The sequence below is a fragment of the Podarcis liolepis genome, assembly GCF_965112155.1.
Source record: "Podarcis liolepis genome assembly, chromosome: 4".
NCBI lineage: Eukaryota > Metazoa > Chordata > Lepidosauria > Squamata > Lacertidae > Podarcis > Podarcis liolepis.
In genome coordinates this window covers 99,920,238-99,933,654 of record NC_139558.1, presented here as the reverse complement: position 1 = coordinate 99,933,654, position 13,417 = coordinate 99,920,238, and the positions used below count along the sequence as shown (strand labels likewise).

At 48.5% G+C, this 13,417-nt stretch overlaps 1 protein-coding gene across 1 annotated transcript in view; it reads right to left on the bottom strand.

The window, feature by feature from the left end:
- Window positions 1-1,132: 1,132 nt before the first annotated feature.
- Window positions 1,133-13,417, bottom strand: part of CHRDL2 (chordin like 2) — a 45,518-nt gene continuing 33,233 nt past the window's right edge. Inside the window, exons 9-11 of the mRNA XM_083499809.1 lie at window positions 12,956-13,129; window positions 7,530-7,622; window positions 1,133-2,120 (exon numbers count right to left, since the gene is read on the bottom strand). Of these exons, the coding sequence (XP_083355935.1) occupies window positions 2,041-2,120; window positions 7,530-7,622; window positions 12,956-13,129 (347 nt within the window). The 3' untranslated portion in view covers window positions 1,133-2,040. The remainder of the gene's footprint in view (window positions 2,121-7,529; window positions 7,623-12,955; window positions 13,130-13,417) is intronic.

Here is a 13,417-nt window from a genome sequence, read left to right as displayed (position 1 = left end):
GACTACAACTCCCATCATCCCTCAGCTAGTGAGGGATGATGGGAGTTGTAGTCCAACAACTTCTGGGGGCCCACAGGTGGAGAACCGCTGGTCGCTCGGTAGAGGATCCTTGAATTCCCTTCCAGCTCTGAAATTCTACGGTTCTATGGTAAAATGTCAGAGGGTTTCTTTTAAAATCCCTCTAGATCAGCGGTTCCCAAAGTGGGTGGTATCGCTGGGTGGGATTGCGCCGTGGCGGAGGAAACCTCTCGGGCACCTGGGGCGGGGCAAACTGCCCGTAGGGGTGGGGCGGGGTGCGCGGCGCGGCACCCATATGGGCTAGGAACCGGCCGCGCTGCATGGTGCCCCTAGGGACGGGCAAAGGCGGAGCGAGTGGCATCGGCGTGCATCCCAGGGGGGTGCACCAGCGTCGGCGCGCGTCTTGGGGGTACACCGCCCGCGGCGATGTTACCCCCCCCCCTCAGGGATGGCACCTGGCGCAGACCGCCTCCCCAGCCCTCACCTTGCTCCACCTCTGGGATTATGGAGAGGGCGCTAAGAGGCAAAGGAGTGGGGCTTCTGGAGGAGTAAATGGCCACCATCAGACTTTGAAAAACAGGTATCAGTGGGTCAAGGTCATCCATTTTGCTCATTTGGATATGCGGAAGATATTAAAAATAAATTGAAGGGACCGCAGAAAGAGGGGGAAGCAAGTCAGGTTTTTAAATGTCGAACGGATTGAAAAATGAATGAAATGTATATATCTGAAAAGTTTATAGATCTATAAATAAAGTTCATCCATTTTGCTGATTTTGGGGGGGGGGCGGCGGCAGGAGGGGGGTTATTGTTTTGCTTTGCTATGTATTTGCTATTTTTATCTTGCGTTTTTATGCTGTGAACCGCCCTGAGATCCATGGATGAAGGGCGGTATACAAATTTAATAAATAAAAAGAATAAACCAAGTACCGTATTTTTTGCCCTATAGGACGCACTTTTTCCCCTCTAAAAATGAAGGGAGAAGAGCGCTTTCCCCCGCTGCCGGCCCCACAAGCGCCTGGGGGGGGGGAATAATTTTTTTTCTTTATTTCCCCCCAAAAAAACTTGGTGCGTCCTATGGGGCGGTGCGTCCTATGGGGCGAAAAATACGGTAGTTTCAATTGACTTTAGAATAAATGTGCAATTGCTACTGTTTTGAATTTTGTTGTGTTATTATCTTCCTTGGTGGGTTGTGCAAACTGCTGTTCTGAAGAACGCCTTTCACAGGGTAAGGTAGCGGGGGAATGGGGATGAGTTTGCCAAGGCGGGGAAATTTTGCCCAACCTCTGCGCCAGACACCCAAACAAAACAAAAAGCCCTTGACATAAGGTTTACATTCAAAATTCAAAGGGGAGGCAGAAGGAGAGTGGGCTTTTTAAAGCGTAGTTTGTCAAAGTATCCAGGGGAGAGCATTTGAATCGTGGGAAACCTGTTCCAATTCCTGAATTCAGATTTCAAATTCCGGCATCGGATGACAAAACTTGCGAGTCTGGAGTTTCATCAATTCTTGGTTGCACCCAAAACCTCGAGCGACACAGAGACTCCAACAGAGCGGCTGGGAGGCAGATGGAAAATATTCCATTTCTGCAACGGAAACCCTCTTCCTATTTGCCCTTTGCTATCCCAGAACAATCGGTGAAACAGCAGAATCAAAGCTCTATTGTGACGGTTTCCTACGTGCTCTATAGGAAGTGGCAGCCCCTCAGCCTCCCCTTCCCCTAAAAGGTTAAAGCATCTTTCTTGGTTCTCACCCCCCCCCACTGCCCTTCACAGGAAGCAGGCAAAAGAGCCATCCATTCACTCTTGCAGCATTTGGAAAGGCTGGGTTCATCGGCAGGATCTAGAGCGTTGAAGTCAAGCAGCCATATTGGTCGTCCTCATTCCCATGGGTTAATTTGCTGGCATTTTCACAAAGCTGGTTACAGATTGTCTTTCCTGCTTCCGCGGCGATAGTTTACTCAATAATGCAACTTTCCCCCATATATATTAATATCAATAGACTCCACCCCCCCACCCCCAATTCTTTTACAAGTTCTTGATTTCTCTGTCCGGACTTTCGGAGATCTTCGCCTCTGGGCCTTGCACCAGGAACGTGTTCCAGTAAGCTGAGAGAAGATAGAAGGATATTCATTACTCACTATTCCCATGAAACGTATACCCTATAAGGGCAATAAACTATTTATAGAATATTATCTCTCCCCCATCCCCCATCCTCCAAAAAAAAATGCTAGCAAAGAGAAAGGATCCTCTGGTACTTTAAATACTAATTTATTGCAGCGTGACCTTTTGCAAATGAGAATCTCCTTCTGCAGATGAACCGCCTTTTGCGAAATGAATCTATTCCTTCGCAAACCACACGCCCTCTATAAGGAACGCAGGAAGATGACTTTGGCTAGGTTAAAACATAGCGTCCACCTAGCTTGGTATTGCCTACACCAGATTTTGGCAGCCTGGCGAAACGCCAGATGCCTTGACTACAATTCCCATCGTTCCCAGCCAGCGTTGTCAATTGCATCTGGCTGTGGTGGACCTAAATTTTGGGGACCGTGAAGCTTCAATTGTCATGGGGGCCCCTTCGCAACGTTGGGTCCCATCAATATCATCTTCAATGGATCCAGTTACAGATAGGTAGCCGTGTTGGTCTGCCATAGTCAAAACTAAGTTAGTTCTTGGTATGAGCTTTCGTGTGCATGCACACTTCTTCAGATACACACTGAAGAAGTGTGCATGCACACGAAAGCTCATACCAAGAACTAACTTAGTTGGTCTTTAAGGTGCTACTGGAAGGAATTTTTTTATCTTCAATGGAGTTGTTCCAGAACAGATCGCAACCCCCTTTAGAACAACTTTGCTGCTGGCTCTCAGACTCTGAGATTGTTGAAATCTTCACAACAACAAAAATAACTCATTTGAGTTGCATGACTCAAATTGGGTCTACATGCGCCAATTTTTTTAAGCAATGTGTACTCAAGTTGCTTCTGGGGCCGCTCCAGGATTAGTGGCCCAGAAGCTGCAGCTTCATGAGTTTCATAGTAGATCCAGCCCTGGCACTTGGCAGGGCAGCCGCTGGCAGTGGGTTTCCAAGGTTTCAGCCAAGGGCCTCTCCAAGCCTGCCTCTAGATTCGAGCTGACCAAAGACACTGAGGTCCTTCTGGTGGTTCCCTCCCTGCAAGAAGTGAGGTTACAGGGAAGCAGGCAGAGGGCCTTCTTGGTGGTGGCGCCCGCCCTGTGGAACGCCCTCCCATCAGATGCCAAGGAAATAAACAACTACCTGACTTTTAGAAGACATCTGAAGGCAGCCTTGTTTAGGGAAGTTTCTAATGTTTGATCTTTTACTGTGTTTTTAATATTCTGTTGGGAGCCACCCAGAGTGACTGGGTAAACCCAGAAGATGGGCAGGGTACAAATAATAAATTATTATTATTATTATTACTATTATTATTATTCAAACATTAAATGGAAACTTGCTGAAAGATATGGAAAGGTCATGGACACCTGTGGGTTTAAAACAGATTTGTGGCAGACATTAAGAAGGTGAGAAGACTAAACAGTCTTTCTGGTCCAGCAACTTGTCCTCACCAGAGGCACCAATTTGACCAGAAGATTGGGGGGGGGGGTTGATGACGCATGCAAAAGTTAAAAAAAACCTCAAAATCCAGGACATTTGCTTTAAAATGTAAAATTCTCTCCGGATGAGAATATGGGACCCTCCCCCTCAAAAGAGGACATGTCTGGGAATTCCCCAGCAGCCACTGAAGTCAAGCCACACTGTGATCAGTCTCCTCTGCAACAGACCGTTCTCAACATTGACCCCCACCGCAAATATTTTATGGGGGGGGCGGAGGGACCTGGGCCCCTTAGAGTTGGCACCTATGGTTCTCCCAGTGGCCAATCAGATGCCCAAAAGGTAAAAAGGTAAAAGACCCTTGGATGGTTAAGTCCCATCAAAGGCGACTATGGGGTTGCAACACTCATCTAGCTTTCAGGCCGAGGAAGCCAGTGTTTGTCCACAGACAGCTTTCCGGGTCATGTGCCAGCAGGACTAAACCACTTCTGGTGCAACAGGACACTGAGATGGAAACCAGAGTGCATAGAAATGCTGTTTACCTTCCCGCTGGAGCTGTACCTATTTATCTACTTGCACTGGCATGGTTTCAAACTGCTAGGTTGGCAGGAGCTGGGACAGAGCAACAGGAGCTCACCCCGTCATGGAGATTCGAACCGCCTACCTTCTGATTGGCAAGCCCAAGAGGCTCAGGGGTTTAGACCACAGCAGAAAATTCTCACACAAAAGCCCTCTCCCCTCCTGTAGTTTCCAGCAAGGGGTATTCAGGAGCGTTTCTGTCTCCCAGCTATGGTGGCAGAGCACAGGCACATCATAGCTAGAAGCCATCGATGGTCCTGTTCTCCACAAATTTATCCAATTCTCTTTTAAAGTTTGGTGGAAATCACTGCCTCCCACAGGAGCATAGCTGTCAACTTTTCCCTTTTCTTGTGAGGAATCCTATACGGAATGAGGGAATTTCCCTTAAAAAAGGGAAAACATTGACAGCTATGCACAGGAGCGAGTCCCAGAGTTTAATGACATTCTGCGTCTTTCATGTTCCGGAACAGCCATGACACAATCGCTAACCTTAGAGAGGTATCTGTCTGCTGGCCTTTTAAGCAATCTTAACAAATGATTCCTACAGGAAAGCAAAGTCTGTCCTTGCAGTTTCTGGTAACAACGCTTACATATCTTCCAGGAATGCTCCAGGAGCTATTTTTAATATGGGGGATTATTTTTAATATGGGGAGGGGGAATGGATTCGTCTGACACATCTTCCGCTTCCCAGAATGCCAGATGGATTGCATATTATTAGACACCAAGCAGCTCTACAGACTCGGGAAGGGATGCGATTCGGCGTGGGTGGGGGTTTCGTAACCCTCGGCCCGCCCTCGACAAAATGTGAGCGGGTGTCTCTGGCAGCTTCTGATGTCCCGTAAAGTGCAGAGATGGAAGAAAGACTCCCAGCAGTCCAGTGATTAACAGGGCACAGAACAGAACGAATCGCGAGCTTAAGGCGATGTGCATTGCGACTGGAGGCAAGACTCCCTTCAGTAGAAGTACGGACTTGGCAAAGAACTCTTAACTTCTGGCTCCGCCTAAACTCAAATCCCCCCAGTTTGCTATCCCTAGTACTTCAAGACTCCCATAAAAGTGCCTGGCTTAAAACCGTCTATCAAAAACTTCACTCTTGTGGCCTATCCCCACAACACCTACTCGCTATGGGCCCCACTAAAGCAAACAGTCTAATTGGTCAACGTCTAAAAGATATCGAGCATCGGAACAACCTGGCCACTATAAGGAAATTCTGCCCTTGGCATGTTCATTTTCCACCTCTCCATTTTGATTCTCTGGCCCCATATCTGCACAAACTTCTTATCCCAAAATACAGACGTGCTTTTACACTTGCAAGACTGGATGTTTTGCCATCTGCGGTATTCGAGGGTCGATTCCACAAGATCCTGCCTGAGAAACATCTTTGCCCCTGTGGAGATGGTAGCACCGAAACAGCGGCACGCGTCCTCCTGTCCTGTACTCTCTACAAAGACCTGAGGAACGAGACGATCACCCCACTCGTCCTAAGCATCCCAGGGCGCTCAACCACTGCCACAATGTCCTTTCTTCTATCAGATAACAGCAAAGGTTGCTAGGTTCATAGCAGGGGCAGTCAGAATAAGGGCCACTAACTGACGGCTGATTCAGGACTTTAAATTGTGCTCTTATATCCAATCTCCTTTTCTGCGTATACTGTAATGTTTTTCTGTTGCTATGGCCATTGGCTAATGCAGATAAAGTTTTATCTATTTATCTTAAGGCGATGTGTTCGCACCTGGTTAAGTCTGCAAGGGCAGCTGGTTTGAAGCTCGCCCCACATTCCATTCCTTTCCGGTGCTTGTCAGGTTGGGGAAGTGTTTGTTGGGGAACAGAGAATGCGGCAGCTAGGCTGGGGACTGGGAGCGGTCGCCAAGACCACGTAACACTGGTCTTGAAGGACCTACATTGGCTCCCAGTACGTTTCCAAGCACAATTCAAAGTGCTGGTGCTGACCTTTGAAACCCTAAACGGCCTCAGTCCAGTAGACCAGAAGGAGCGTCTCCATCCCCATCGTCCAGCCTGGACACTGAGGTCCAGCACCGAGGGCCTTCTGGCGGTTCCCTCCCTGCAAGAAGCAACGTTACAGGGAACCAGGCAGAGGGCCTTCTCGGTGGTGGCACCCTCCCTGTGGAACACCCTCCTGGCAGATGTCAAGAAAATAAACATATGACCTTTAGAAGACATCTGAAGGCAGCCTTGTTCAGGGAAGTTTTTAATGTTTGATGTTTTATCGTGTTTTTAATATTCTGTTGGGAGCCGCCCGGAGTGGCTGGGGAAACCCAGCCAGATGGGTGGGGTATAAATAATACATATTTATTTATTTATTTATTTGGGTGCCAGGCTGACTAAGGCTGCCCTAGCATATCATTCCCAGGCATCTTCTCCCCCCCCCCCAACCAAACTTTCTCTGGCATGTTAGTGTTCTGCAAGCCAGGAGTTATTTTCCACTGGGGAGCATTCAAACACTCAAGACACCCCCCCCAACCTGGAATCTCAGTGGTAGACTCCCAAGAGGGCTTTGCCGCGCATGGCATGCTTAGTTTTACAAGAAGCCCCCATTCGATGTTGTTAGCTGTACCAGAAAGTAAAGTGTCTGGGGGGGGGTGCATTAACCTCAACAGCTAAGAAAGCCAAATGTTTCAAGGTAGCTTGTCTTTGAATTTTATTGCATCCCCACCCCCACCCCCACTGGTCTTGCAATCCAGCCTCATCTTTCCTGCTTCAATGCATAGCTGTCAACGTTTCCCTTTTTTTTAAAGGAAATTCCCTTATTCCGAATAGGATTCCTCGCAAGAAAAGGGAAAAGTTGACAGCTATGCTTCAATGGAAGGGACGGGGGTGGCGCTGTGGGTTAAACCACTGAGCCTAGGACTTGCCGATCAGAAGGTTGGTGGTTCGAATCCCCGCGACGGGGTGAGCTCCTGTTGCTCAGTCCCTGCTCCTGCCAACCTAGCAGTTCAAAAGCACGTCAAAAGTGCAAGTAGATAAATAGGTACTGCTCCGGCAGGAAGGTTAACGGCGTTTCCGTGCGCTGCTCTGGTTCGCCAGAAGTGGCTTAGTCATTCTGGCCACATGACCTGTGGCTGTACGCCGCCTCCCTTGGCCAGTAAAGCAAGATGAGCGCCGCAACCCCAGAGTCGGCCACGACTGGACCTAATGGTCAGGGGTCCCTTTACCCTTTACCTTTATGCTTCAACGGAGAGGGGAGGGGGAATTAAATACATTTTTGTAAGTTCGGTTGTTCCTTCCGCTGGAGTTAACAACATTTTTACCAAACCACCACCTCTCTGGGATTCTGTGTTGGCAAAGCCCCAAACGGACCCGATCTGAACCGCCAAGCCACCTTTGAAAGCTCTGCTCGGGTCAACCATACCTTCGTTTGTCCTGGAAACTAGCCGGAAGTTCTGCACTTCTTGCCGGAACTCTTGTTTCTTGACCTTCTTGATCTGGATCAAATGAAAGATTCCTACAAAAAAAACCAAAAAACCCCCCAGAACCAGACACAGATGCATAGTTTAGAAAATGATGTGGGATGTGATACATAAATAGCAGTCAAGTACAACATCCCTTGTTTTCCTAGAGTGGACATGCAAGGGGATGTTTGGTCCAGCCAGTCGGAACTTCCTGTTTCCTCCTGGGCTGGGACTTACTTCCTCTTACATGTGACTAGAGGTGGGTGTGACCTTACCTGACCAGGTAACACAAAAGGACAAGGCACACTGCATACTCTTTGACTTCCTCCATCATTGGAGCAACAGCTTTTTAGCTAGAGATGCTTCCAGCCAACAGAGGAAAAAGGGACTATCTCCATATGGGATAGATTCCAGATGTATATACTTTGTAACTAAGTCTACCTTCAGGGATCCATCTGTGAACTGAATGTGTGAGTAAACTTCTTTTATATACAATGGTACCTCAGGTTACATACGCTTCAGGTTACAGACGCTTCAGGTTACAGACTCTGCTAACCCAGAAATAGTGCTTCAGGTTAAGAACTTTGTTTCAGGATGAGAACAGAAATTGTGCTCCGGTGGCACGGCGGCAGCAGGAGGCCCCATTAGCTAAAGTGGTGCTTCAGGTTAAGAAAAGTTTCAGGTTAAGAACGGACCTCCGGAAAGAATTAAGTACTTAACCTGAGGTACCACTGTATACTTTGCACAAGATTGTGTCGTGTCTATTCTTTTAAGAGGGATATAAGGGAAATTACCAGGAATCTAAAGGGATGCAGGTGGCGCTGTGGGTTAAACTACAGAGCCTAGGGCTTGCCAATCAGAAGGTTGGCGGTTTGAATCCCCGTGATGGGGTGAGCTCCCATTGTTTGGTCCCTGCTCCTGCCAACCTAGCAGTTCGAAAGCACGTCAAAGTACAAGTAGATAAATAGGTACCGCTCCGGCGGGAAGGTAAACGGCGTTTCCGTGTGCTACTGTGGTTCGCCAGAAGTGGCTTAGTCATGCTGGCCACATGACCCAGAAGCTGTACGTCGGCTCTCTCGGCCAATAAAGCGAGATGAGCGCCGCAACCCCAGAGTTGTCCACGACTGGACCTAACGGTCATACGTAGTGACACCGCACATGCGCCCTACGTAGCGACGCCCTGCCCGGGTGTCACGATGCCTTCGTTCGCCCCTGGTCTGGCCCACAGCTTAACACCGCAATGGGCCTCTGGTTGGCCACTGTGAGAACCACATCCTTGACTAGATGGACCACTGGCCTGATCCTGCAGCCTCTTCTCATGTTCTTATGCAGACTGAAGTGGCACAGGCCATGCTGCCTTGCCAGGATTCGACCACCTCATTCTTTCACGTGCATGGACAACTCCCCGGCCTCAGGTATGTCGCTGGAAGCGAACCTAAGAACAGGCTCCAACTACCGTATTTTTCGCTCCATAGGACACACTTTTTTCCTCCTTCTTTTCCTCCTCCAGATTCCCAGCGAGGCGCCTGTCCTGAGAACCCGGAGGAGGAACAGAAGGGTCTCCTTCTGTTTCTTCTCCAGCTTCGCTTGAAGGGGCGCTGCGCAGTTCTCCCTCTCTGCGCAGCGCCTCTCCTTCGCAGGAGAGGTGTTGCTCAGAGAGGGAGAACTGCGCAGCACCCCTTCAGCCACGCGCCTGCCCTGGCTTCTGCCTTAGCTGTGCGCAGCCTCTTCCGGGAAGGGGGAGCCTTCATCCCGCTGCCCTGAAGAGGCTTGGCGCGGTTATCCCAGAAGCCAGAGCAGCCAGACGGTATCCTAGAAGTCCCACGGTATCTTGCTGTTATGGCTTCTGGGATTCAAAATATTTTTTTTCTTGTTCTCCTGTCCCCCAAACTGGGTGCGTCCTATCATCCGGTGCGTCCTATAGAGCGAAAAATGTGGTATTTCCTTGGGGGTTTTTTAAGCAGAGGTTGGGTGGCCATCAGTCATGAATGCTTCAGCTGAGATCCCTGCATTGCAGGGGGCTGGACTAGATGACCGCTGGAGGGCCCTTCCAACTCTACAATCCTATGACTCTTTGGCTCTATTGTCGAACCACCTGGAGCTCCGGCTTGTGCTGTAACACGGAGCATAAAAAGGACATTTATTTTATTTTGCCCGTTCATCCCTTCTCCTATCTAAGAGAAACCTCCTCCTCTCTGCCCTGCCCTTCCCTTTTTTTCCACAGCTCCGGCCAAACATGGTACATATTTCATCCATCCTGGCAGACACAGCAACTGGGTTTTGGGTTTCTGCTAATCCCCCGACGTTTTGAAACGTGGCTCAAACAGGAAATATAAAAATATTTGTCTGCAGATTTATGCGCCTTTCTGTGCCGCTGCCATTGAGTCAATTGTTTAAAGCGGAGAGGAAAACGGACTGAGGTGCCTTTTTTCTGAGAGAGAGAGAGAGAGAGAGAGAGAGAGGGTGGGCGCCCACATTGAGTCACGGAGTCGAATCCCGCCAAGAGACTAAAAGCAGGGGCAATTTGCTAGGCACATAAAAGATCTGGGGCTGCAGCCTCGGGACACAACTTTGCATGGAATTTGCATATGCTAATTCCCACATACACAATGCAGATCCATAATTTGAATGCCACAGAAGACATGCCAGCTGATATTTACATCCAGCCCTTTGCCAGATAGTCTCCTGTTAATTGGGGCTCCACCCCAGATTACCTTAGGTCAGGTCCTTCCAATTAACTTCACCACAGATCCTGCTCCAAATAAACTCAGTTCCCCTTCAATTATCACCCCCTGAACACCCCCCCTCCGCAACTCTAGATAAAATCATCTTCATCTTCCTCGTGTAAATATCCTACCCAGTTACTCCCATTCGATCTCCCCAAAATTAATTACCTACTGAGAAACATCTGGGGCACTCAGAAAAAAAGGTTTGGGGGTCTGGGCCCTGCTCTGAGAGACCCCTCCTGGCCCCCCATCCACACAGAGGCAAGCTCCATTGCGGAGGGTTGGACTAGATGATGCCTTGAGGGCCCTTCCAACTCTACAATTCCATGATTCTGTGAAATGGGCCTTCAGACTTCGGATGGATCCGGAGATGATGATGATGATAATAATAATAATGATAATGTAATAAACAAAAATCTGCCCTTATTACCTTATGGGGAACACAAGAGCCCTTATGGAGTCCTTTGCAGGTTCTCCATCGGTCGGAGAAAATAACAGAGGCCAACCAGAGAATATTGAGAAGCAAAGCAGCTTGTAAGCCTGATCTTTACTGAACTGTTGCAACAGGGTGCTCCCCTCACACGCAGGAGAGAGGAGGGACCCAGTACAAAGGTGTGCCTGCCCTTATATAGACATTTTAAATTGTCCATCCTGGAGTCGAAGACCACCCCCAGAACCATCATCCTACCTTAGCCCAACCACTACACTGCAGTGTGGCAGGCGGAGAGGGGACAGTGCTCCATTAGCCTCCTATCAAGCCCAGAGGGCTGTGTGGTCTAGCGGTTAGAGTGCCAGGATTGCGGAGTCCTGGGTTCAAATCCTGTCTTGGCCTTGAAGTTCACCGAGCGACTTTGGGACAATCTCTCACATGGCAACCTTCTGTGCGTGATTTTTTTTTGGGGGGGCAATTCATTGGCAAAACCTGAAATTCAGTTCGGCTTGTTCCGCTGCCCAGAATCTTTCCTTCCACATCACTCCTTTTGGGTGGTTCCTCTCCTCTGGTCTCCAGCCTAGGGACCACCCAACGAACGCTGTATAAAACCGGCAACCCCCACAAACATAGCGCCTCCACTGCTGACAGGTTGTAAGTGATATCACTGGTCAAACATGACAAGGAACTGGGTGACCTGCTCTCTTGGTCCAGAAAGCATTTGTTACTCTGGAAATATTTATTACCCCCTCCTTCCGAGTTGCTTTGAGTTTGGACTCTCAAGTTGTGAAATATACTCGGAGTCGAGAGTGGATTTTGTGCTCTTTATTCAGCTCATAGTGGTGAGGAGGAATGGAAGTTCCCCCAGAATGTCTGCTTTATATACATTATTTACACAATGGGCCCCACGTGATTGGCTAATTCTGGGATTCACCTGTAGGCCAATCAGGTTGCAGATTCACTTCCACCTGGAGCTGGATTGGGTGGCTCCTGTGGACCAATCAGACTGCTGCATTCTGAATCCTATTGTTCTAGGACCAACCAGACTGCTGCATTCTGAATCCTATTGTTCTGGGACCAATCAGACTGCTTCATTTGGTCAGACCTCACCTGGAGTACTGTGTCCAGTTCTGGGCACCACAGTTCAAGAAGGACACTGACAAACTGGAACGTGTCCAGAGGAGGGCAACCAAAATGGTCAAAGGCCTGGAAACGATGCCTTATGAGGAACGGCTAAGGGAGCTGGAGAAGAGGAGGTTAAGGGGTGATATGATAGCCATGTTCAAATATATAAAAGGATGTCACATAGAGGAGGGAGAAAGGTTGTTTTCTGCTGCTCCAGAGAAGCGGACACGGAGCAATGGATCCAAACTACAAGAAAGAAGATTCCACCTAAACATTAGGAAGAACTTCCTGACAGTAAGAGCTGTTCGACAGTGGAATTTGCTGCCAAGGAGTGTGGTGGAGTCTCCTACTTTGGAGGTCTTTAAGCAGAGGCTTGACAACCATATGTCAGGAGTGCTCTGATGGTGTTTCCTGCTTGGCAGGGGGTTGGATTCGATGGCCCTTGTGGTCTCTTCCAACTCTATGATTCTATGATTCATTCTGAATCCTATTGTTCATGTATACAACAACAGTGGCAACAACCCTTCTAGCCTAAAAAATGGAAACAAGAAGTACCAACGAAAGTAGAGTGGCAGATGAAAATGATGGAATTTGCAGAACGTGCGGAGCTGACAGGAAGAATCCAAAACCAGCTGGATCAATTATTCCAAAAGGAATGGAGTAAATTTATATGATACTTGAAAGATCATTGTAAGAAATTAACAACACTAGCAGGGTTATCCGAAGACTTGTAATGAGATTTTTTTTTACCTTTCTATATTTATTTAAATTTTGAGGTATTTTGTAATGAGTTATATTAGAATCAGAAAATATATAAAATGTTGTGATATAAAGGTTACTTTTGAAAGCCAAGAGGTGGGAGGGAAGGAAGTTGACGGGCTCTAAAGAGGCAGGGAGGTAAAGTGGATAATAATGATGTGAATGTTGTATAGGTTTAAATGGAAAATAAATAATAATAATTATTAAAAAAAGAGAGAACGCTTTGGTAAAGACTGTGTATAAGTCCTCCAAATAAATAGATGAAACTCATAATACTCATTAAAAGCAAGGCCAAAACCCAGACGCACAAAAGCGAGAGCGCTGCAGGTTCGAAAGAGCTCCTCACCTTTCACAAGCTTCCAGATGTAGATCTCGACATCTTCCGAGGATTCCCGCTCGATCGCAATCTTCCTCAAGTTCTCTTTGGGGTTCTCTGAGGTGGAGGACGGAACGAACATGTAGACCGAGACTTGGCATCTGGTGGTATCGACCCCGCTGTCAGTGGGCGCCTCTTTGTCCTCTAAAAACACACACAAACAGGGAAGTCTTTACCATTGGGCGTAGTGGCACGGCGAGCCAGGGCACCAAGCTGTGGAGGGCGCCAGGCGGAGAGTCCGGGGAGGGGAGAGCGGGGAGGTAAGCGAGGTGGAGCGGGGCCTTCGCGCCTGCGTGCCTCCGGTGCCCATCGGAGGCGGGAACACTCCGGATGTTTTCCCGCAGTCCAGAGCTCTCTCCGCCGGCTCCGCAACACACCACCCCCTCGGCTACATGGGGTGTGCTTGCATCTCAAGCTCTGCGCATAATAAAC